Source organism: Pleuronectes platessa, chromosome 4 (assembly GCF_947347685.1).
Source record: "Pleuronectes platessa chromosome 4, fPlePla1.1, whole genome shotgun sequence".
NCBI lineage: Eukaryota > Metazoa > Chordata > Actinopteri > Pleuronectiformes > Pleuronectidae > Pleuronectes > Pleuronectes platessa.
The window spans coordinates 20,990,280-21,015,212 of NC_070629.1; the positions used below are offsets into that span (position 1 = coordinate 20,990,280).

General features: G+C 42.9%; 2 protein-coding genes and 1 non-coding gene across 7 annotated transcripts; 2 read left to right on the forward strand and 1 right to left on the reverse strand.

Annotated features, from left to right (window-relative positions):
- The first annotated feature begins 547 nt into the window (after positions 1 to 547).
- LOC128438769 (RNA-binding protein MEX3B) lies at positions 548 to 8,571 on the forward strand. Its single transcript, XM_053421463.1, has 5 exons — positions 548 to 1,359; positions 2,457 to 2,695; positions 2,904 to 2,949; positions 3,808 to 4,559; positions 4,808 to 8,571. The coding sequence occupies exons 1-5, from the start codon at positions 723 to 725 to the stop codon at positions 5,219 to 5,221; spliced, it is 2,088 nt and encodes a 695-aa protein (XP_053277438.1). The 5' UTR covers positions 548 to 722; the 3' UTR covers positions 5,222 to 8,571.
- Positions 8,572 to 9,053: 482 nt separating this feature from the next.
- On the reverse strand, positions 9,054 to 20,865 carry smad4b (SMAD family member 4b). 5 transcript variants are annotated; one of them, XM_053421471.1, is made up of 11 exons: positions 20,780 to 20,848; positions 19,449 to 19,592; positions 17,482 to 17,861; positions 17,109 to 17,283; positions 16,755 to 17,009; positions 16,450 to 16,557; positions 16,306 to 16,356; positions 15,189 to 15,372; positions 13,327 to 13,495; positions 12,881 to 13,019; positions 9,054 to 12,323 (listed from the first exon to the last, which is right to left on the reverse strand). In XM_053421471.1, exons 3-11 carry the CDS (start codon positions 17,719 to 17,721, stop codon positions 12,112 to 12,114), a joined length of 1,533 nt encoding a protein of 510 aa, XP_053277446.1. In that variant the 5' UTR covers positions 17,722 to 17,861; positions 19,449 to 19,592; positions 20,780 to 20,848; the 3' UTR covers positions 9,054 to 12,111. The 5 variants fall into 5 exon arrangements, with proteins under 5 accessions (XP_053277446.1, XP_053277449.1, XP_053277448.1 ...); XM_053421474.1 differs by lacking the exon at positions 20,780 to 20,848 and adding an exon at positions 20,619 to 20,747; XM_053421473.1 differs by lacking the exons at positions 19,449 to 19,592; positions 20,780 to 20,848 and adding exons at positions 18,949 to 19,000; positions 19,093 to 19,425.
- Positions 20,866 to 22,046: 1,181 nt separating this feature from the next.
- trnae-uuc (transfer RNA glutamic acid (anticodon UUC)) lies at positions 22,047 to 22,118 on the forward strand. The gene has a single exon. It is a non-coding gene; the product is annotated as a tRNA-Glu (tRNA).
- Positions 22,119 to 24,933: the final 2,815 nt, after the last annotated feature.

The following is a 24,933-nucleotide window of genomic DNA, read 5'->3' on the forward strand; positions in this document are numbered from 1 at the left end:
CGCACATGTGCGCAGTAGGCTTCTGCAGGATGTGCTCGCACATATGTGCAGTGGGCTTCTGCGCAGGATGTGCGCAATGGTCTTCTGCGCAGGATGTGCACGCGCAGTTTTTTATTTTTTTTTATTTAATTGAATTTAATTGAATTTAATTTTTAAAAAAAAAATGTTATTAATCTGCCTGCAAAATAATAATAATCATTACAATTTCAATAGGGCCTCACTGTCTGTCAGTGCTCGGGCCCTAATAAATAAAATAGTGTGACGATTTTATCCCTCTCTCAGTCCATCACTTTGATTCAGATTAAAAGATTTCTGGTGAAGGATATCTCATGAATGCTGCAGAGCATTAGAGTGAAGTGTAATTTCCCTATTTTAAAGTGGAAAGAGTTTGAATTGTAGTAAACTAACAGAGTGAGAGAGTGTATATTTTAAGGATAGGTGGAATTATGCTCAGTATCGCCATCCCTGCACGATGCGTCCTGTGTGTGTGTGTCTACTTGACTCAATTCACGCCCGCCTGACCCAAGGCAAAGTCTCGCGTGGAAAAGCGGGATCTCAGAGGAAGGAGCGCTGCATGGGAGCCGGAGAGACAAAACAAAAGCTGCACATTTCAACCAACAGGCGCTGGTCGCTTCTTTTCTTTTAATGTAAAACAAAAACCAAATCGACTCCGTTTCCAATCTGACTTCTGTTCTACGGCAATATAACACAAGTTCTGCACCATGCCCAGTAGCACGTCTTTGCTGGAGGCCGACGAGGGAGAGTCCGAGGTCCCACCGCCGCTAGTACACGCTTTCGCCGGTATGGGCCTCGACGAGCACCACGGTTCTCAGAGCCAGACCCCCGAACACGGGGACGAAACCCTCTCATTTCACCACCACCACCACCACAACCAGCTCCCCCCGGTGCCTCACTTCAGCCTCCTCGGTACGGTGTTGGACCTGAAGCCCCTGCCTCTGCACCGGCCGCCCTCGGGAGACACCGCGAAGACGGCGCATGAGGACGAGGAGCCGGAGGTGGCTGCAGCCATCGAATCGTCCTCGGGCAGCTCGTTGCGAGCACAGGCCCAACGCCACCACCACCTCCCGTCGTCGGGCCCTGGTGGCTCCGCGGTGCCGTCCAGGATGGAGCACGTCGAGACGGTGTTGCTGTACAACGGAGGCGAGCACGATGACACGACGGTTGGCGGCAGCGCCCTGCGACTGTCCGGCAGCATGGAGAAGCTGCCGCCCGGCTTGTACGGGGAGCCTGGATACGAGGCCGAATCCTCGCTGTTGGCCCGACGAAAGAGTGTCAACACGACCGAGTGTGTGGCCGTGCCAAGCTCCGAGCACGTCGCGGAGATCGTGGGCAGGCAGGGTGAGTGGGTTCGTTGTCTGTGCCTGGTGGGTTTAGCTTCAGGAGCTAACGTTGCTAATAAGGGAGTTGGGGCAAGAACTTGGACGAGAAAATAACACAGGCAGCCGAAAAGTAGATGTAAGCAAGAGTATAAAAGTAAGTCAACCACTGTTCAACTATGGACACGTTAGGAAAGTTGCTACAGAACGTGTTGCTGAATTGGAGCTTGCTTTGTGAGGACACACGTTAGCTAACTTGTCACATGCATTAGCATCGACGAGCGCCCGCTGCCTTACATACGTTTCCTATAAGCTGCCAGTGTCGTGAGTTTTAACACGTGTCTGTTAGTTTTGTGTTTGATGATATAAAGTGGTTTCGCATCCCGAGCTACAGCTGTTACCGTTAGCTGCAGCCTAGCTAGTTTAGCACACGCTCCTATCTGGGTCAACACCACCCTCGCCCAACATCCTCAACAAAAGTTTACATCACAACTTTGAAACTAAGCGTCTCTGTGTCCTCTCGTTTCGGCGGCTCGCCCGTGACGTGCGTGTGTGTTTTTTTTCTGTGGCTAGTTTGTCCTCGGCCGTTCCTGGCCGTGCTGAACCGGGCTGGGCTTTGTCTCGAGCGCGGTGAGCAGCGGTGGTCACCATTGCTCTGCCACATCAGCTGTGGGTTATGGTTAGCTCCGTGACGCATCCAAGAGCTCCACCAAACACCTCCGACTTTCCTCAAGCATCCACATTTCCCACCTGCTTCTTGTACACCGACTTGTCGATCAAAGTGGTGTAATGGGTTTGGTAAATAGTGAGATGTCGCTTTTCAAAGGAGGGGGGGGGGGGTGGGGTGCACAGGCTGTTGTGTTGACAACAACAGGAAATGGCTCTGGTAATGATGCCGGACTCTCCACCACTGCTGAAAGGAATATTTAATTTATAAGCTTATGTAACTTTCATAATGGGATTAGTGAGTGGAAAGGGACATTGCAATGTGCAGTTATTTTCTGTAAGCTCAATTTGGAGCAGTTGAGAATCCGATTTGTATTATGTGCATGGAAATGTGGTAGACTTTAAAAAACGGGGACCAATCACACTCTCCGCTCTCTTTGCTGCTTTTCACAGGCTGTAAGATTAAGGCACTCCGAGCCAAGACCAACACCTACATCAAGACACCGGTGCGCGGGGACCAGCCCGTCTTTGTCGTGACCGGGCGGAAAGAAGACGTGGCCATGGCCAAGCGGGAGATCCTGTCTGCGGCCGAGCACTTCTCCCTCATCAGAGCTTCCAGGAACAAGACGGGCCCTCCCTCCGCAGCGACCGGCCCCGGGGTGCCCACTCTACCTGGACAGACGACCATTCAGGTCAGCAAGCACGTGATTATGAGTCGCAGTGGCGTTTAGAGTGAAAGACGGGTCAGACGTTCTTATGAAGTAGATCATAGAACGTGCTGTATATCTTAAACATCAAAACACATTGGCTTCTTAAAAATTAAACTCTGCTTCTGACATTTTTCTTTGTGTTTTTTATTTAAAGTGTATGTACTTACTTCTTGTTGTTGCAACCCTACAGGTGCGGGTACCCTACCGTGTGGTCGGGCTGGTTGTGGGTCCCAAAGGTGAGTCTCGAATCCGTTCTATATTCAAATAAGTTGTCTGTGTTGTTTGAGAGTCTTCACAAGATTTCTCATTGGGGAATTCGTTTTTTTTTTTCAATCTGAGTATTAAAAATAACCATGTACGTGTGGACAAATGTGCACCAACAAAGCCGACTTGTAATGTAAGGCACATGATGTGTTTCATGAAAGCAGAACAAGTCTCACTTCATCAGACTGATTTATGGTGATAGTGAAAAGTAACACAGATTTAAGTGAACATTTCCAATAAGGCAACCTGTTTATTTGAGCTGCGGGGGACAGGAAATGCCAAAAAGTAAAATATCCTTCTCTTCCTTATGAGCATTCAAATGAAATTCATAAATGGAATCCAGCGTTTGTCTTGATTTGCGTGGAGCTTATTTTTCTGCTCAGCCTGAGAAGGTTACATTTAGTACTCACAGAGTCTTTAACCCATTGCCCTGTCGACTTTTCCACCTCGGTGTCAGAAAGCCTTGGGGTTGGTTTGTAAATTGCACTGCAGCGGTTCTCAACCATGTGTCATTAGACTGGAGGGGCTGAGGTAGCAATTAGAAATATTAGCACAAACAGAAGCTGTACCACTTAGAAACAAGTGGCAGTGTGGAACTTTGATATTTTTGTCGATACAAATTGTTGATTATCTTCTAATTTATTCAGGACGATTAATCCATAACTCTTCTTTTCTTCGCTCCCTGGTGCCATTTGTTCATGCTGGGATGTATATCTTTTCCAGTATGGTCACGCTGAATGTGTGTCAAACTCATTTCAGTGGTGCACATTGATGTAGCCGTGTGACCGTGTGTTAAAGTATGAGAATCTCTGTCTGCTCATATCTTTCAGGGGCAACCATCAAACGCATTCAGCAGCAGACCCACACCTACATCGTGACACCGAGTCGAGACAAAGAGCCCGTGTTCGAGGTCACCGGGATGCCGGAGAATGTGGACCGGGCGAGAGAGGAGATAGAGGCGCACATTGCCCTCCGCACTGGGACCGGCGCGGTGGGTATTGAGGCTCCAGGTGCCGACAACAACGATTTCCAATACAATGGGACAGACGTCAGCTTTGAGCATTCTGCTGCAGCAGCTGGGTTGGGAAAGGCTGGTTGGCTTAATGCAGGTGCATCCACATCGGCGGGCGGTGCTGGCGGCGGCGGCGGCAGCAGCAGCTTGGTGTCGTTGAGCGTCAACGGTACTCAGCAAATCAATAGCAATATCAACAGTGGCGTCAGGATGTCTTCCAACTACCGCAATGACAGCTCCAGTTCGCTGGGCAGCGGCTCCAGCTCGGCCGATTCGTTCTATGGGAACGGTAACAGGATGGCAGATTTCAGCCCCACCTGTCAGTTTAATGCCAACGCTAACAACAACAACAACAGTAATGCTGGCAGCACGGCCCTATGGTTCGGCGAGAGCCTTCTCCCTGTGGGGTCTGAGGACCTGGTCAGCCTGGGAGTTGGCGGCAGCTCCTCGGGATTCGACGCATTAACCATATCCACTGCCCAAGCGTCGCACCCTGCTGCACAGCCCCCCATCTGGAGCTCCTTTGTGGACCAGCAACCCCTGCAGGTCTTCGACGTCCTTCAGACGCAGGTAGGTGACACTCAACAGAAACGTATTAGAACCAAGTCAAAAGAAAAACTAAAACATGTGAGTTTTAACATTTTTATCCTTTATTGTAGTCAGTGTGGTTTTTTTTTTGTATGAAATAGAAGTAATGCTATTACAAATACAGATAATATTTTTTATCTTTGCATCAATTGGAAGGTAAATTGTTTTGAGACCTAAACAGGAAGTCATGATCTTAAACATGTAATAACTGTTTTCATTGATGTTTCCAGACCAGTCAGCCTGGGACGCCCCGGCTCTCCCCGACCTTCTCTGGGACAGAAGCCTTGGAGCACCCTCAGGCCCAGCGCGTCCACCGGGGGCCCTTGGGCTTGGCCGGTACCTTGGACGCCCAGAGGTTCCCCTCTTACAGCTCGGCCTTCTCCTCCTCCAGTGAAAGCACCGCCTCCTCTTCCTCCCCCCCTGACTCCTCCCTCCTCTATCGGCCAGGGCTGGGATCGGCGGCGGGGAGGGGACCGGAGATATGTATTCACTGTATGGATAACCAGGTTGTCGCTGCCTTGGTTCCCTGTGGCCATAACCTCTTCTGTCTAGATTGTGCCAGCCAGATATGCCAGGGTCCAGAAGCCATGTGCCCCGTGTGCCTGTCCGCGGTCACACAGGCCATTCAGCTCCGCAACATCTGATTTTAATTTTTTTTATCAATTCACCTCGATGGCTGAGGAGGAATCAAACCTCCCCCAACACTACCAACTCATTTGTGTGGGGAAATTACAAAACTGACCCGATTCAGCTTCTAGGTTTGTCCTCGCCAAGTTGGTGTTGACAGGTGAGGAAGAGTAGGTGGAATAAGGAATGATCTGTATTTAGGGCATGGGTTTGGCTCGTGAGTCTGTTCATGTGCCTGTTTTTGTGAAGTCTTCTTCCTTGATTGATTGATCAATACGTTGGTCGGGAGCCCTCTTAGCATCGTGTAGCATCGGGTGGGGTGGGATAAGTATATGAATATTATTTTTCTCATCTTGATTTAAATTTCCTCCTCCCTGAAACATTTAGTTATCAGTTTTTGCCTACCTACATTTTATATATTTTTTTAATGTTCTTTGAACCCTTTTAAATCTCTATCTTGAACTCCATTATGTTGGCTCTTTGAGTTAAATTAATTTGTCTATATCTCAAAAGATTCTTTTTTAAACTTTTGCTGCTACATTTGTTTTCATGTGCTGAAACATGGCCCAGCTCCGTTGCCTCTAAATTCACTTTGCTCCTGGCAAAAAAACGAGGGAAGCATGTTAACATACAGTGAGTCCCACATATAAATTCATAGTATTCTCTTTTTACCGCAGCATTTGAATGCCGACCACAGTAAACTGGATATGTTCACATTCTCCGTTATTCTACACATGGTCCTCTCTGGCACTGATATTTGTTATCTTTCTTATTATCAGGCTGGTAAATTGAATTTGTTTTACCTTAAATAAGAAATAATGTTTACATGTTACAGATCCTAAGTCAGAAGTTTTGATTACCAACATATTGATTCGTGTGAAAACACAGCATTTTTAAACCAAGCAGGTTAAAGCCACACCTGTGTAGCGTTCACTCCCCTGTGGCTGTTTCTCGTTGCCACTTTTTCTCTCTCTCTCTCAGATTGGAACCAACAAGAGGTTATTGTAAAGTACCAGGATGTTCCTCCACCTCACCACTGCCACGTTGCTTTCTATTTCTACTAACTGTTTACGGTAAACTTGTGCCTGAATCTGTCCTAAGTAAACAAAAAGAAAACAACTGGTCGAGCGGACCCACAGCGTCGCTCCGTCTTAAAACAAACTTGTGGCCTTTTTTTGGAAAGCCTGTAATTAGCTGATGACGTTACCTATAAATCTAATCCAGATCCCGGCTTGAAAGAACACAAGCCGACTGACTGAAGTCTTAAAGTTCAATCTCTTAAACGCATCTTCGTGGAACAAAGATTATCACCAAGGGGTTTTCTGTTGCTTCCAGTTTTTGTTGAGCCTTTCACACATATTGGCCTAAAACAGCTTATTTTTCCCTCAACACCAAACACTCCCATTTTCCTATATTTGTCACCTCTCAGTTTTTTTGGGACATTTTAGTCATCTTGATTTAATCATGGTTTGGGAAACTATGCGGCTTTGTACCTTTTTAGTAACATTCCTCCTCCCCTGCATTAGTTACTTTATTAGATAGTTACATAATTAATACTTGATCCTCGCCTGGGAGCCAAAAGAGCTGATAATGTATGAAACTCTGAAGTGATGTGGAACAAGTCCCTGTACTGTACAGACAGGCTGTAACCTTTTCTTTCACTTGAATGTTTCTCTCGGACTGCGCCACCCTGTGGCCGCCTCGTCACAGCCATTTTGTGTCCTTGTTGGTAAGCAGTCTGCAACAATAATTCCATTTGGATGCACAATTGAAATGGCCGACCCCCTAATCGCATCACTTTAGTCTGTTTTCATTTGGTTAAAGTTTTTTTTTGCCATCTTCCAGGCCTATGCAAAAACCGTCTCAGTATGTAACCACCGGAGGAAGCACTGGATAAATGAAAGTCCGGATTTTCTTTACAGAGCTCAAACAACCTTTTCACCGGTGATTCCCAATCATTTTTTTTCTCCTGCATTTCAAACGGGGTTAAACTTCCTCGCTTGCTTTACGGCACTGATGAGACTCTTCAGCTCCATGTTGCATCAGCTCCTTCCCTGTTGTCTTTGGCCCAACGAAGCTCAGCCTTTTCCATGCTATCCGCTAGTTGGGACTCCACACACATTGAGAATTTAGTTGTTTCCCTCTTAAACATGTACGTGTGTCCACTTCTCTTCCTGAAAAGGTACAAATCGGTGGGAATCATCTCAAACTTTAGCTTTAATCTCCACTGTTCCCCATGACTTGTTTTTACAGGAGTTAATGAGTTGTTGGGACATTTCACAAAAAGGGGAAGCAGCTGGAATGATTTTCATCTTGAACTCCACTGACACTACATCAGATCAATATTGTTGCTTTACAGTGTGGACTCTGGACCCACGGTCCCTCAAGCATTCCAGCTGTGAACAGTTTTTGGGAGCCACTTCATCGCTTAGCTCTGTTTTCGTAAATATCCTTCTCTAACATGTATGATTGGGGTTTCTTGGGGAAACGGAACTCAACGAGTCCGTAAAGTGCAAACCCCCCCCCCCCCCCCCAGCGTCTGCGCCCTCGTGTCATCTAGCCGTCCCTTTTCTTCACTCCTCTCTACAAAGGGACGATCTTCTTTGCTCTCTCTGAGGGAATGCAATATCCCGTCGGCCCCCAGTTTCACAAGAATCTATTGACAATTTTGTGTATGTATTATATCATATTACTGTTAATGACTGATAAATATACAGATCTTATTTTTATTTTGTTACATTTCAAATATATACATAAATATATCTATATTAAAATGTTTACAATAAGATTTTTTATTTTTTTTTATTTCTACTTTTTCTCTGAGTGATTCAGCGAGTAGGAAACTCAGAAAGGTTGCAGGAGAGTGTTAACGCTATCGGCTTGTAGTCTAGTTCTTAGTTCACAGTATTGATAATATGGATAGCAGCAGTTTTAACCTAGTGGAAAATGGAATGTGCATCACGAGCATGTCTTCATAATGTAAAGCCAATGTAAAACATCACACTGCAACTGTAAAAAGGCCAAGGATTCAAGCTGCCTGTCACGTCTCTGTACGCCATCGAATACTGAACGGTATACTGTAAACTTTATCTTAGTTTATCTATATGAAATGACATTGTTCAGCTGTACCAACAGTTCAAAGTATTTGCAAATTTTACTACACTATTGTTTTGTATATGTGGGGGGAGTCTTATGGCATATAAATTCTTCAAATTGAGTCAGGAGTTTAAAAGCAGACTATATTTTATAACGGCCTTTTAAGTTATTGCGGCCAAAGCACTGATATATATTTGCTGTAAAGAGAATTTAAGAGTTTTATTTTTCTGATATTAAAGTTACTTATTAAAGACTGTTTCATTTAAAGCCACCTCCGACTGCTGTGATTCGTTATGTCAAGTGTTTTCCATGTTCTAATCTGAAGTTTGCAAATGATCCTTTGCGGTGCCCCTGTTTCTGACTGTGGTTCTCAGTCTTAGATCAAAATTCCTCTACCATTTATTATTTAGTGCCATTTATTGAGTTCAGTTTTCTGGTGGATACAGGATAACATTTAACATCCATTCCAAATACTGGTCAAAGAATTATAGGAAAAAGCCAGGACAGCGAGGCCTGCATTATTAGCTAAATACATTCATTTATTAACATTTAACATTAACATTCCTATAATTTGTCAGAATTTACAAGCTCTAATAGTAATTAGTAATAGTAATTTCTAAAATTAGGAAGTTAACATTGAACCAGAGCAGCAGCAGAGAGCCGATGGCTTAAAAAACATGACTAATAAATTAGGGTTACTTTAAACTGTGTAAACGTGTGACTTTGTTGAGAAAATGAACACCACTCAGAGAATATCAGGCCATGTTTAATTATAGTCTTTCACATAAGAAATACAGGTAAAATTCATCTGTCATAGTAGTCAACATCAGTTCATCCCAACTGTGTCTTCAGGCTCCTAATAACGGCAACTAATAGAAAACCTCTGTCCAGCGCAAAGTCAAACAGGATATAACAGTTTCTCCAGAGTTCGGCCTCATTTCTTTCAAATACCTCTCTTCCTGCCACTCGATAAATCAGATGCATAATTATGTGAATAAACCTCAAGCGTTGACTCTTTTCTTCCCTGATGTAGAAACTCCTTGTACAATGATTAGCTTTAGTGAAACAGGAGAATGGAACAGAGGACATGAAGAATCACTCGGCAGGAAACAAACGTTAAAAATGTCCTCTGATGAAAAGACCCAAACTTAACCTAGAACAAATGTAAGTCAACAGTGACTTACAATGGAGGATTAGGGCCACTTAAAGGGGAAAAACCCAGACTTTGAGAATAATATTAGTTATTTTAATAATAGTTATTTTATGAGGATAAAACTAATTTTAGTCCTTTTTGAGGAATATGAGATTATCATCCTGTCTGTTAATAAGAGAACGTGGAGCAACTTATACTACAATTATCTGAAATAACTAAATCTTGAATTTATTGTCACATCAGCACCACGATATAAGTTTCAGGACTTTGAAAAGATTGCGTGAGAAATTAAGAGTCTATTCCGAAGAAAGAACCAAACAAATTGGAGGAACTTGTTTCTTCTCAGAGGAGAATATCGTTGGTTACATTGCCTGATATTCAAAGAGGTTTCGTAGTTTATCAAAACAATTGGATGGTTTTGGATCCATAAGAAGTGGAACTCTGGAGAGCACGAGTTCTCCTCTCTGGGTATTTCCTTTATTATGCTAATACAACCTTTTTTCCTCATTAAGTTAAAATTTTTCTATCAGTCAAGACCATTTTCTAGTAATAGTATTCTCAAAATACCTGAATTTCATCTCTACGATATGGCCCCAATACTCTGTCGCTCTAACCAACAAAAACAGTGTGCAAAAAAAAAAGACTTGGAGTATAAAATATCGAACATGATCGGATGTTTGCGAGTCTCAACAAGAGGAGAATGAATGAAGCATTTGTATGTAAATGACACTGTGTATTCTATGAGAGAAGCCTTTAAAAGCAGTGTAACAAAGGGTATCACATGCAGCACAGGGCACTCGTGCTGAAATCAATATCAAATCTTGTGTTACCCGTTACAACATAAGCACAGAAAGAGACTATATGTTTGAACTCATTTTACTGAAGGAGCTGCTTCATTTTTACAAAATTTGATCTTGGGAGACATTTTCTGTAAGAGCTCTGCTGCTAAAAAGTTGAGATTTTATAATCAAATTCAATCATTTACATGAATTGTGGCTATGTAGCTTCCCTCTGTGTTTATGTTCTCCTCTTCAACTCATCCAGTTTCCTCATCTAATGCAGGCAGAGTGAAGCACCCCATGCCAAATACAGGAGTGGGGATAAAAAGATCTATTTGCGTTTAAAAGTTCATGCAAATATCGACGTGCATTTAAAAAACAAAGTTATTTACATGGATTAAACAGAAAAAAACTGCAAATCAATAAGAAAAATGACAACTCAAAGAATCCCTAAAGATTAGTGTAAATGTCTAGAGTGAAAACTGATTATTTGTATTTTTTTTAAACGATTGCATTATAATGTTGTCGCTGCTAACAATCCTATGTCAACTATACGCCAACTTATTCCCTCCCTTATTATTCATGTCACAAAATAAAGGTTATTTCATTCAAATCAAGAGGAAAAAAAAGTAAAGTGCTACAAAAATATAACGCAATTAATAAAAGTAACAAAAATAAAAACCAATAAAATATATCAATATTGCTGGGAAACTGGTAAAAATCCTCACACCGCTGTAAACCAACTAAAACAAGAGACCTGGATCAAGACCGTGGGCTGCACCGATTAAAAATGTATGTGTACAGGCTGTCAGGTGTGCCTGAAGATAAAACTCAATAAAATCTAAACGAATACAAGTAAAAAATAATTAAAATTAGAGAAAACCTACATTTTAACAAACGTGGATAAACTCCAGCAGACTGGACGAGACAATTGATAAACCATGTCCCTTGCCCTGTGATACAGCTTCATCCATACTACTACAGCGAAGGCTACGTCGTGACCAAAAATACCCGATCGACAAGCGACTGTGTCAACTTTCCAAACATCACCGTTTTCCCCGACCAGACTGAAACCAGAGTTTTCAAACTAAAACAGAGTCAGCAGGATATCTGAACTTCTGTTTTAGCAGCTCGAGCACTCCAGAGTAGTGTGGACGCCTGGTAGCAGAGTTGATGCTTTTTTAAATGAAACCATAGTAATATGGATGTAACCAGAATCTCAGTGCCGCACGTTCTTTGACGTTAGTGGATGTCTGTGAACGACCTGATCCAGCAGGCTGGTCCCCGTGGGCTGAGAGGCAGCGATCAGCGAGACATCCAGCAGAGATCCCTGCCGCTCAGAGCGCGAGTGATTTTCTGTTCATCCTGACGACATGACTGAACTCGCTCGTCCTCCCAGGTGTAGATCAGTGTAACAGCTGCAGAGAGGTGATGGGCAGAAAGGCAGCGGCAGACACTAGATACGAGAGGCTCTGTGTGCGGCGTCTCATCCCACAGCTGCACAGCGCTCACATGTTCTCGTTGTTCATTGACTCCTATACCTGTCAGTCGTTGATGGTTTTGACTACTGGGACGATGATTAGTCTGTGTAACATCCCAGTTTTAATGGGACCTGCAGGTCTTCGATGTGCATGTTGTGGTGCTTCAGGACTGCAGCTACTTGTGATATCTCATCTACTCTCACAATCACAACTCAAAGCCATCTATCAGAAATATAGGTGAACATATCTTTCATATATGGCTTTGGTGTGACTGGATTTACTTCTCCTCCCAGAGCCTCAAACACACCTCAAAGGATTTTTCTCATGTGGGACAGTTTCAGTGTCACAGCTTCACGGCTCTTACACTGGTTCAGTACACTGCTGCAGTTAGAAACAGTTTAGTCCAGTGGTTGAGGGTCTGCTATAGGCATCGTGTGCAGAACCTCGTCCAGTAACTGGAGAGCTCTGTGCAGGTGGATCTCGATCCAGCATGGGGTCTCCTTGATGCTCTGGCGGGGGTAGTCTGGTCCCCAGCCCTTAACAAAACTCATCCTCAGGATGCACAGCCTCCGCAGGTCATCTACCCCTATACCGGCCGCCGCTGACAGACCTGAGCAGGGGGGGGGGAGGAGAGAAAGAGTCACAATCCGGTCATGTGATGCAGTATATCTGATAAACCTAACACCAGATGTGCCATTCATATATATTTAAGGGAATATTCAAGTAAATGTGAGTTAATTAAGTGCAATTTAAGCACCATTTCAAGAGATTGTCTTTCAAAACAATCTGCTAAATATTTTCTGGTTCCAGCTTCTCAAATGTACATTTTGCCTACTTCTACAAGAAACTACAAATGGAATATTATTTTATGGATATTGTTGTTAATAGACTGTTGGCCAAGACAAAACAAGCTATTTGAAGATGTCAAATTGTGCTTCAGCAAACTGTGTTGGGTATTTCTCAATGGTTGCCCTCCTGCTATTAACCTCTTTCTCCAATAAAAACATTGTGTCTGTGAAATTAACAATTTTGGAGCAATGACGGCAGCTATCTGTATGTACATTACTCACTGGCAGTAATTAAGATCCTCACTGCATCATAAGCCTTATAACTATCCCACTGTCTGTGTGTGAATGTGTATCTGTATGTGCAGTCTCTGTATCTTACTAATAGCTGGAGCGATGCCTCCTACTGATCCAGGTCCAGGTATATTTCCAGCCACAGCTGCTGCCTGAGCTGCTGCTGCTGCTTGAGCTGTGGCCGCCTGCTGCTGCATCTGTCTGTGGCACTGTCGAAGGTCAAACACCTGGCAGGAGAGAAGAAGCTTTAAATACTGTACATGGAGCAGCAATTAGCCCCCTGCACAGGAGCTAGGTGATGTAAATACCAGCAGGGGCTGTGAATCAGGGAGAAAGACACAACGACAGCTCAAGTGTATTATCAGAAACCGTTGGAGTGTCTGAGTAGATGGAGTAGAAAGTGATGTCAGCTGCTTCCCACGAGACAAATAAACATTTTATGAGATGTCAACCCTGAGCGATGTCCTCTTTTTACAGTCCAGGGAGTTTGTAACAGGATAAATCTTGTACGAGGAGTGAACCCCACGATCCTACCTTGATGTATGCGCTGGGGTAGATTTTGTGAACAGCGTCTCCGGGGGCCCGGCCCGCTTCTCTGTCCAGGTAGTAACTCTGGACAAACACAGCGTGGTCACTGAGGCATCGCACCCACACGTCTCCCTCGCCTTTACACTCGAGCTGGACCCCTTTACCGATGTGAAGCCTGTGAAAGAGGGAAATAAGGAATAAAGGTATCTTTAGTTAAACTGAATGTAGTGTAAAGGAGGAGTGAATAGAAAGGAAGTAAGAAATTCCTGAGGATAAAATATAAATACAAATGAACATCTTGTCTGCATTGCTTATTCTTAAATTCATAAATGCAGATGTTTGTCAAAGTCTCAATTTGAACGATTTTATCGACCCACCTGTAAAATCGGTCACGTCCTAGTTAAAACACACCAAAACAGATGGAAGTGGTGATTTACTGTCAGAAAATATTACCTGGATGTGACTACAAACGCACCTAAAAATGTCAAGTGTTACCAAATCCGTCTGCCTGCAGTAGGGATTGTTCTGCTTTTAAATTCAAATCATTTTGACAGTCGGAGCTTAGATAGATAGATAGATAGATAGATAGAAAGATAGATAGATAGATAGATGGATACTTTATTAATCCCGTGGGAAATTCAGATCATCCAGTAGCTTGTACACTTAACTAGGGATGCACCGATATGGAAATTCTTGGCCGATACCGATATTTAAAATAACAATCTGGCTGATAGCCGATAGCCGATATTTGTTTATTTTCTTTTTGTTGTTATTCATTCACCCTTTTGTGCCAGAAAAATAATTAAATCATTATTTAAAAAGCCCTATTCATCACTCTTATCTTTTAATGAGCACAAATTGAATCAGATTTATGAAACAATCTCTGATTTAACTAAACTTTATTTAACAGAGACATATTATGCCCATTTTACCGCAAGTTGAAATGGTTCCTTGGGATCTTAATGAAATGTCTGTAACATATTTTGGTCAAAATACCACAAGGATAATTTAAAACAGCACTTTTTTACCCTGTCTAAAACAGCCCTGTTAAAGTATCATTATAGAGAACGCTCTTCTCATTGATTTACGGTAGCAGTATTGCCCGTTTATTAGCTGTGTTACGGCTTCTGTGTTTATAACGCATGTTGTCAATTCCCTCGTTACCTGTGCATGAGACGGATGAATAGAGCCGGTGCACATGAGAATAAAGTACTTAAACAGACGCTACGCTCATACTTTTTACGCCAAGTTACACTGCGTGAGTCAAGATAACTTAACAAGCCCTCCTCAGTTTGACCTGTTTTGAGTGTCGGGCAGAAATCACATCGCGTCAACACCCACCGTGGCCCTTCGCGATGCTTGTTTTAATTAAACAGTCGGATTCCCCTGGTCCGCACCAGTTCTCAGTCAGCTGCTAGGCGCCAGCCGGAGGGTTCCCCCAGCTGTCGCCGTAGCTGAGGTGATCCGCGAGAAGGGCCCGACACGCGTCCAGAGTGGCCGCCGCTGACCGCGTACCCAGTCCCCTCCCCGCCTTCCGCGCCGGCGCCGTGAGGTGCCACCGGATGAGGACCTCCCGGTGCCGCACACTGAGCCTCCGGCGGCGCGGAGAGGAGGGCGACGGAGCGACTGCTCCCCCAGCCGCGGCACGTGCCCAGCGGTTTTACCACAAATATGAACATCGGCCAATGATATCGGTGAAAGTCAAGTTTATTACCGATAAGCCGATATCAGTAAACGAGGCGAATATCGGCCGCTACCGATGTTCGGCCGATATATCGGTGCATCCCTACACTTAACACATCACTGACATACATACGTAAATCACATCCGGAGAAACATATTTACAGATACTCGCTTGTGTGACCCACCTGGCTCTTTCGATGGCTTCAGTGCGATGTACGTTACTGAGCTGACCCAAACAGAACCGGTCGCCTCCCGACGGGTCCACATAACCGTCCACTGTCACGATGGGGCAAGAAGAGGGAACTTTAAACGTCTCCCCCACCTGAACGTCCATCTCAAAATAGGCAATGGAACACCAGTAGTCAGGAGCTGAAACAGAGGGAAGAAGCTGATGTGAGAAATCATGACTGGAAACGAAACAGTGTTTCCCCTTGGTCTGCATGAAAAACATCTTATTAAACTTTTATGATTTATTTTTTCTAATAATGTTTATATACTGAAAAAAACAAGCAACATTTCAGATTCACGGGAGTGTGATGACTAAAATAAAGAACTAGAAGTTGACAGTTGACCAAAACCACCAATACAATTTAGCTTTCTCTTCTGCTGGATGTGATTTTCTTGCCGGGAGCGGGTAGTGGTGGTCGAATGCAATGAGCTGCAGCCATCATCGCATTTACAAGACATGAGGTTATAATGCATCATCTGAACCAGCAATGCTTTTTCAAGCCAGACTGGACACTTCTATGACTTGCAATTGCAAAGTTGTGAGATCAGTGAGCCGGCCTGTGGCTAGCTGGTTAGCATGCCAACTAGCCATTCAATTGAAAAGAGGTGCAGTAGAAATGGGAGCAAACAAGAGTGAACATCGCCTCTGCTCTCCACTGCTGGCAACAGCTTTTGATGAGTAAAAGAAAAGAGTTCTACACTTAACTTGCAACGATTCTCTCCGTAGCGATAACAAAATACATTACATGTAGCTTCTTTAAGTGATTTAATAATGAAAACATACTGACAGATATAGTATTTCGAAGTCCTGCGAAGCTTTTTCAACCGAACTTGCTAGAACATAAAATAACTTGTAAATATAATATTATGCCAAACAACAATTGCCATCAGAGTGAGCATATCTATCGCAAATAATACCAAACCTCATACCTAAATCAACAAGGGTACTTTGTGGATAAACTAAGAGTGGATCAGAAATGGGCTGCACTGTTTGTCAGATCCGTGGAGGGGCTTTTGTCAAATCAGGCCTGATTCTGTACAAGGTTCATGTCCCGGAGGACTGTGAGGTCTCACCTGGATGATTGGATATAGGCGGCTGAAAGGCGAGCTCATTGTGCACCGGCCCTGAGAGAAACAAACACAACAGATATCATCAGCTTAAAAAAATAAGTGTGTATGTTTTCTATTAATGTACAGGTGGCGTAACAGTGTACTTACAATAGTGTGTTGGATTTGGCATAGGAGGGTGGTGCTGTAGATGACCGTTGGTATGGTGCGGCGTGTTTGGGGTGAAACTGCTGCCCCTGGACCAGGTGGAGCTGGCACCTGACGAGAAAGAGAAAAGAGAAGTAGGGAGATGAACAGATGATAAGAGATCACAAACACAAATATACTGTTGTCGTCTGCGTCAAGTCTCACAGCAGCAATTCACATAACAGAAGTAGAACTCAAACTTTTAAGTCTTACATTGATAAATTACAGACACGTATAAATATGCAGGAGGTTTTTCAACTGTCTCTTACCGCCTGATCCAGCAGCGATGGCGGGGAAGGACGATGATGAGGCGGACGTGGAGGCCTCAGCAGGTGGGAGCAGGTTTGGGGTTGCAAACGCCTCAGAGGGGACCGGCCGGCTGCCAGATGGGGGGTGCTGGATGGTCTGGAAGGAGTGCCCCCCGTCGAAGGAGGGCAAACTCGGCTGTCCGTCAAAATCGTACTCATCCTTTACTATCATTCCTGAGCTGGATCCAGAATTGTTCAGGGTCAGTCCTGACAAGTCTGTGGGCCAAGGAAAGAAAGACGTGGAGCAGGTTACTGACAATCCAAATGTCTTATCAATATTTAAAGACGCCCACTGATAACCTCTCTGTTACTCACCTATGCTTGGAGACACCACTCTCTCATAGTGATAGGGGTTGACGCACACACTGTCACACTTGAGGTCAAAGGCAAACTGGCAGTATTTGACGTGCTTCAGTTCATTCTTATGCAGGTCGGGCCATCTCCACAGCCGGGCATAGATGACATGTGGGAACCCTTTTCGTCCCGCCACCTGTGGACAGACATAGGGCAAACGAGGACAATTCATATGTAAACTCACTGTCCTCAGAGCTGAGGTCAAACATGAGGTTAAGTAGATTACTGGAAGACTGAGGATACAGCTTGTTTATTACTGAACAGGATGAGCCGGTTCCTCCATCTGGACAAATACAAACGCTGGTCAGAAGGTCTTAAACAATTGAATTCCTACCTGCAGCCGTCCGTCTAGCGTTCTCTGGATGGTCACACACTTGCTGGGATGGGCCCCGTTGGTGGTGATGGCGGTGATGAGAGAGTCCAGCTCGTCTTTTTTCTCCTTCAGCTTTTTCACCAGGCTCTCGATGGCCCGCTTGGCGAACGTCTCGCTCTCGCCCCCCTGCCTGTGACACATCAGGCTGTGCACGATGCTCAGGCAGGCATCGTTGCTGGTGGGAGTGCTGGCGATAGACATCTTGGTTTGTGTCCCCGAATGGACTTTCTGAGAGTTTGTGTGTTGTTGGTTCAGTTTCACATCATCAGGAAGAAACACTATTCAGCTGTACAGCAGGTAGATCACAAACTTCTCATCATCGGAGCGAGACGTGGCAAAATCTGAAAGTAGATAACAGAGCCATTTTTTATATTACTGTTTTAGAGTGTGTGTATAGTGTAATTCTGAGAAGTTCTTATATCATATCACAATCTCATTTGTTAATTCTGTCTTAGTGTTGAGACTGATTGTAACTTCATGTTAGTATAGTATTGTTAAAGCAAATCAAGATGAGCTGTCAACAGAGGAGGAAAGTAAGTAAAGACATTTACTTAATACTGAGGTGCTGTTACTTATTCAAACTTTTAGGTGCTTGTATCTCTTTGTAACTTTATAGATTTTGACATGCAGAGCTAATGAGCCACTTATACATGCTTATGCTTTGGTTGAATTAAACAATCCAACAGCATATAGAAGGACAACTGACACAATAAGCTGACTGGCAGAAAATCACTTGTCAACTTTGACAAACGATTCATGGCTTCAGATTTGTGACGTTGCTGGATATTTGCTGCCAACTATTTTTCTGACAACACAAGCATTGTCAAGGTCCAGAGGAAATGTGACTGAGTTTTGACTAACATAAATGTGTTTAGAACATAACATTTTCTTTGATTGAACAAAGTCTCAGATGTCAACAATATACATAGTTGTATGTTTATCAATATTTACACATTATGTCACCAGAAATTGAGAAACTATTGAAATGTTGAAAAAAGCTAAATATTTATGAAACAGAAACCAGATGGAAAACGGGACCTGCACTAAAATGTAGTGGGTTCTTCCCTAAAGTGGTGCACACATCATTCCCCCAGAACTGTTCATTACTTCCAATCAAACAAACAAACAAACAAACAAACATGGGTGAAACATGACCACATTGGCTGAGGTAATAAGCAATCAAGTAATCGAGGTAAGTCATTTTTGGCCTTATGAAAAGGCTTACAAAATACTTTCACATCAGCCAAACAACAGTTAAATGATATGAACACAATACGACATGAGTAATACTGATCTAATTATATACTGAGCACATATTCAAGGCTAGTAAACGAAATACTTTACTTAAATCTTCTAATTATACCGTCATACGAGTATATGAGTACTATTGTGAATGCATGACTTTAACTTGGAATTAAATACATTTACCTTCTATTCCTCAGTGTATTTACAGTGTGTGGACACTTCAGCGGTTCAGAGTCTGTTTGGCAGAAACGCATGAACTACAAACACTCAGGTTTCACCGAACTTATTCAGTGTTTAACGGGAATATTACAAATATCTGCAGCTTACCAGCGACCTGCTTCTGATCTGGATGTTTCTCGTGTGCAGCTGAGTTTAGAAAAACACGGAACTGTTCGTGCTGCAGTAAAATCTGGTAGAAGTTGTCCGTGTCTGCCTCGTTAGCTTAGCGGCGCCAGTCTGGCTGCAGTTTGTTCATCCAACTGTGTCAAGATACTGTGAGTGGCCTAAACCCACCGGAAAAGAGCACTTGATACCTTCAAAATAAAAGCAAAGGCTGCTGACGAAATAATGACCAACACCTTCACAGAGGGTATAAACCTCTGCTGTGGACCACCTGGTATTTGAGACATCTAATAAAAGTAAAGGCAGGGGTGGAGGTTATTATTAAGGGAGTTCAGCAACACCTGAGAGGAGCATGTGTCTGGAGTATCCACTCGGCCACGCTCACATCTGGACTGAGAGCCATCCACGTGTGATCAGATCAGGAGAGATATTAACAGCCGTCCACATCTGGAGGTGGTCCTAGGTGGCAAGTGGGCCCTGTTCAGCTTTACGTTGGAATTCAATTAACCACATTTTGGTCAGTGGTCAGTGTTAATCTTGAGGCACGTGGCAAACTTCAAATACCGATTTCAGTTTGGGTTAGAAGACATCAGCTGAGCAGGCGGCTCTACAAAATGGACCAGCACACATTTGTGATCTCACTGATATAAGAATGTGTGCGTCCCGAACCTCTGAGGTTCACACCCGAACTTAAATATCAGGGATCACCTGATTCAGATGTTAATACCAGGTCTGAACAGCGCCGTTCCTCTAGCAGTGTGTAGGTGATCATGTTGACATTGAAATGAGGAAGCGTTGACTCGGCTGATGTCCTTGCCATCCTTATTACTAATGTTCTCAAATGGCGTAAACTAGGTTCGTCTGTGATGTCTGAATGTTTCGGAATAGAAATTGTTCAAATTAACGATCAACAGATATTTGAATTGGAAGATGTTTAATAATTGGTTTAATGTTTCAGTCGTTTACGGAGTCGATTTGGTCGCTGTTGGTTGAAGGAAATAAAGACGAGCGACTGAACAATTTTCTCAAGGATTATAGAGAAAAAAATGAATCTGTGACACAATTAAATGAATCTGAAGATGAGAATAATCATCAATTGCAGCCCTGTATCCTACAACTACTGAATCTAATATTCATGTGATATGAAGTTTTTTTATTAATCACTCACTCTCTCACGTGATGTGAGCTGCTCACGCACAATTTTACTTTGAAGGACCTAACCGGAAATACTAGTTGTCACTGATATAACGTGACACTGGATTGCTTAGCTACCTGCTACTAAAAAACATCAGCTAGCACCGAGGGCTTGCTAACGTGCTAGCATGCTATCAGGCTGTTTTTTCGCTTCGTTCAGTTCCACTGCGCATTAATGTCTGAACCGCTTTCCTCTGGTAGGGAGCAGCTGGAAAACTCAGCACAACTGTGATACACGCGGGTTGTTGGTCAGCGGTTGTGTGGTTTTAAAGTGCGGACTGATTCAAGCCAAGTAAACAGTTAGCACGTTAGGCTACCTGGAGTTAGCTGGTGTGGCGGCTAGCGAGAGGGAGAGGGGGGCGAGGGAGCCCAGCCTCTGACCCGGGTTACTGCACCAGTGTCGGGGCCGAGCCGGACCGTAGCTCCGGTCCTGGAACACACCCGGAGAAATAAGCAGCCATTGGTTGTAAATACTTACTGTGTCCAGGCTGTGGCGTCACATCCCCGGAAAAACACGAGTGAAGCTTCTTGTCAGGTTCACCTCAGCTGCTCACTGCGCATGCGCCGCACGAAAAGAGCTCATACGCATTAGATCCTTAAATACAATTACAATGACCTTGATCATTATGATAAAAATAAATACATAATGTATAAATACATACTATTAATAATGGTTACAATTATTATAATAACTTTAATAATTGGAATAATAATAATAAAGACTCAATAGCAAATAACACTTTAAACTAACTTGATATTTATTGGGATAATTACTAGGGATGCAACGATATGGAAATTCTTGGCCGATAGCGATTTTCAAAACAACAATCTAGCCGATAGCCAATACCGATATTTGTTTATTTTGTTTTTGTTGTTATTCATTCACCCTTTTTTGCCAGGAAACTATTTTAATAATTATTTAAAAAGCACTATATTAAATTATTTCTACCCTTTATCACTCTTATCTTTCAATGAGCATTCAATCAGATTTATGATGGAATCTTTGGTTTAACTAACGCTACCGATGTAGGGCCGATACAAATTCAACTTTATCGTAAATTCTGCTATGAACAGCACAAGGATCGGATTGAAATGCCATTTCTCTATGATCCCTGGTGTAAACATATCATTTTACAGCAAAGGACTACATGTTGAATATCCCTTGTACGTTTGAAGGTCTTATGCACCAGCCAACTTCAGATGTTAGCAGGTGTTCAGTAACCATTCAAAATGTGTTACAATGGTTACTGATCTAGAAACCAAATACTTCAGGCGACTCAGTTGAAAACCCGGTAATCAAAATACAGAAACAGGACAAAATGAAGATGAAATTTGAAGAGTACACTTTGGCGTGTTTGCAGAAAGACAAACAACCATGTGTGTGTCTCTCCTGCAGCGCGGGGCAGTGCAGAACTGGTTCATGTGTTTTCATGTGTACTACTATCTGTCCTAAAATCCGAAGCTGGAGCCGTCAGCCGGGTGTGCTCTGCGAGGCCCAGGTGAACTGAGGAGAAGGGCAGAACAAAAGGTCAGACGCTCTAAATCCCTGCAAACCAGAAGTGGTGGAGGAACCAGTCTAAAGATAGACAGTTCTAAAGCACAGGATAGATACAGTACATCGTTGATAAAACATATGGCAAGCCAATAAGCCAAACTGGTTTCTACTACTTCTAATTTTTAAATAGTTTTTTTTAAATCAAATCGTGATTTCATGTCATGTCATGTCATGTTGTCGAGGAAATGTGTCCCATATGGTCTAACGGTTAGGATTCCTGGTTTTCACCCAGGTGGCCCGGGTTCAACTCCCGGTATGGGAATACCATAATGTATATATCTCAGATGGTAACAATACAGTCAGACTATATTACACAAACTGATTCATATTGACTCATGGCAGCATTTCAAGAAAAAGAGAGTCAGAACATCATACTTATCTGCACAGACAGTAGTAATTACACTTTCCTGATCCAATCAAGATTAGGAATTGCAAGTTACAAAAGTACAAAGTTTTGCTTCTGTTGCTGAAGTGTGTCGATGGCTCAGTCATCACCATCGAGAAAAAGGCCTCAAAAAGCTGTGGAGAAGAAGCAACCAGCTGCAGCAGAGCTGACCTTCAGACTGCTCGTCCCCTCCTCTCCTCGGCCAATCAGATATTGACTGTTCTCTTATCCCTTAGAATTAGATTACTTCCACTATAGCAGCAATGCTGGACTGTATATTACAGTATAATTTTTTATGAAATTATAAACTTTGCTTTAATCTCTCCTGTCATTTGGTCTTTTGAAACCGTTCAAGTGATACAACATATCACCTGTAAACAGCACAGACTCTGATATAACAGCCTTGGATATAAAGAATATTTCTTACTCATTATTTTGTTTTTAACTGAATACATCATTCTGTATATCTATGACGCCACGGCTGTTTAGCTCACACTTTTGTTTATCTTTGTGTTTAGTAAGTTGATAATCGATGAAATCTTCTGCACACACATTCACAAACACACACACACACACACACACACACACACACACACACACACACACACACACAAACACACACACACACACACACACACGTTTCAAATGCACCACTGGTTTACAATTTGTTCCCCAAATTGTGAATATTACCCAGTGACAAGCCGCACAGTCATGATTAATTGTTTGCTTTGGTGGCTAATCTGTTTGGGATGCTCACATCATTTCACTTTAATTGTTTCTCGTCTGTTTCTCTCCTCATTCCTCTTTTCTCATCGCTGCCTCTTTCTGCCAACACACTCTTTCCGCACTCATTTGTTGAAAACACCAATAAATAACATTGTAAGACATTTATAAATCCCCCCTCTCAAGGTTCACACTCTTTAGTCTCTCACCGGTTGTATGAACAAGAACTATCTACATTGACCAGCAGAGGCCAGTAACTACATGTCTATAAATCCATTGTGCAATAATGTCAGGATGACTTCTGTGGGTAATGAGCTGAGAAAAATATATGAATGAATTTTTTGTCTTCATCTGATTCACGTCATGAGTTGCTACTGAAGTTAAATCGCAACTGAAAGAATGAAGTATACCAACATGGCCTTTAGCCAAAAGATAGCAAGCAAACACATGGTACCTTATGGGAAACATATCAGATAAATAGCTGAAATAATGCACCTCACACGTTTTGAAAATTTCTCTATCAAATACATAGACAACTTTTTTTATATATATATATATATATATATATATATACACATCTGACCTGCCACAACTTATATGGAATTGGAGTTATTTAAAAACAGACTGGGAAAAATGTCATTTCAATCTAACCCTAACCCTAACCCTTAATTTGAAGGTAACGCCGAAATGGAAAGTTATTTATAAAACACATTTCATTCTTGACACACTCTCTCTCTTCAGTTTCTACTGAGAACAGAGAGTCCTTCAATTCATCCGTAGCCAACACATAATTGATTTTTAAGGCTTAAGACTCTGAATTATTCCTGAAACACATATTTAAAACATTTAGTAACGTCCACACAAACACTGAGGCTTTCCTGGTCTTTCCTCCACACTATTCTACTTATTTTTATGATCTTGGTTTTTATTAATTCAACCTTGGGCTTTACTGTAATCTTAATCCTGCTTTAACCTTAATATCATATCATTTTATGCTATTTCAATATGTTTGTCTTTAAGCTTCTGTTGCTCTTTTTTATGCGAAGCACATTGAGCTGCATTTTATACAATGAAAAGCGCCACATAAATAGGCCTTTTATTATCATTATGACTAATGCTCAGGTGCTGCACTTCCATTATATCCAGATATCCAGTTAATGTTTTCACCCGGAGGCAGATTCAGATCCATGTAGAACTTGAATGAATGGCTCCACTTTCTGGTGAGAGCCTTACAAATTGAATTTCACTCATCTTTTAGCCCCGAGCGGGCTTAATGATAATGAACGACATTCACAGAAGCAGCCGTGACATGCGCTTCGCATTTTGGACGAAACACAGACGTGGAATTGCTGCGTGGAAACGATTGAAGTTAAATGTGTCTGTTGTCCTCGTGACTGGTGAGTTAGAGGCAGAGGATCAGATTCAGCAGATGTTTGTCTGGCGGTAGCTGCAGCTGTCATTGCCACAGCAGAATAATATCCCATGAAAAAAAACTGAAACTTGAATGGGAAGTTTATTTCATCCCTCCCACAGACGACATACATAACATAAGTGATGAAACATCAGCTGCTGCCAGGTTATTCACACACTTTCCTGATTTTCTTCAGTGGCTTCAAAGTACTGATGCTGAAGTTGATCAGACCATTATATACATTTATAACCTTGACAACCACCCCTCAGAGGCAAGACACATGACTGCTCTGTGTGTGTGTGTGTGTGTGTGTGTGTGTGTGTGTGTGTGTGTGTGTGTGTGTGTGTTTGTTTGTGTTTGTGTTTGAGTGTGTCAACCTACCTAAGTTCTCTCACACTACACCGCTCCTCCACTCCCTCCACTGGCTACCAGTGGCTGCTCGTATCCGCTTCAAGACACCAGTACTTGCTTACCGTCCTGCGAAGGGATCGGGTTGACATAGAATGAGATGGTGGAGAATTGGGGGTACGCCCTGGACAGGTTGCCAGTGTATCATAG

Bases quoted from the DNA above. Each gene is read 5' to 3' on its own strand.
- LOC128438769 (XM_053421463.1), top strand. From the start codon at position 723: ATGCCCAGTAGCACGTCTTTGCTGGAGGCCGACGAGGGAGAGTCCGAG. The intron at 2,950-3,807 runs GTGAGTCTCGAA...CATATCTTTCAG, and splicing joins GCTGGTTGTGGGTCCCAAAG to GGGCAACCATCAAACGCATT. The intron at 4,560-4,807 runs GTAGGTGACACT...TGATGTTTCCAG, and splicing joins TCGACGTCCTTCAGACGCAG to ACCAGTCAGCCTGGGACGCC.
- smad4b (XM_053421470.1), bottom strand. From the start codon at position 17,721: ATGTCTATCGCCAGCACTCCCACCAGCAACGATGCCTGCCTGAGCATC. The intron at 17,284-17,481 runs GTAGGAATTCAA...GTCTGTCCACAG, and splicing joins CGCTAGACGGACGGCTGCAG to GTGGCGGGACGAAAAGGGTT. The intron at 13,020-13,326 runs GTAGGATCGTGG...CTCTCCTGCCAG, and splicing joins ACCCCAGCGCATACATCAAG to GTGTTTGACCTTCGACAGTG.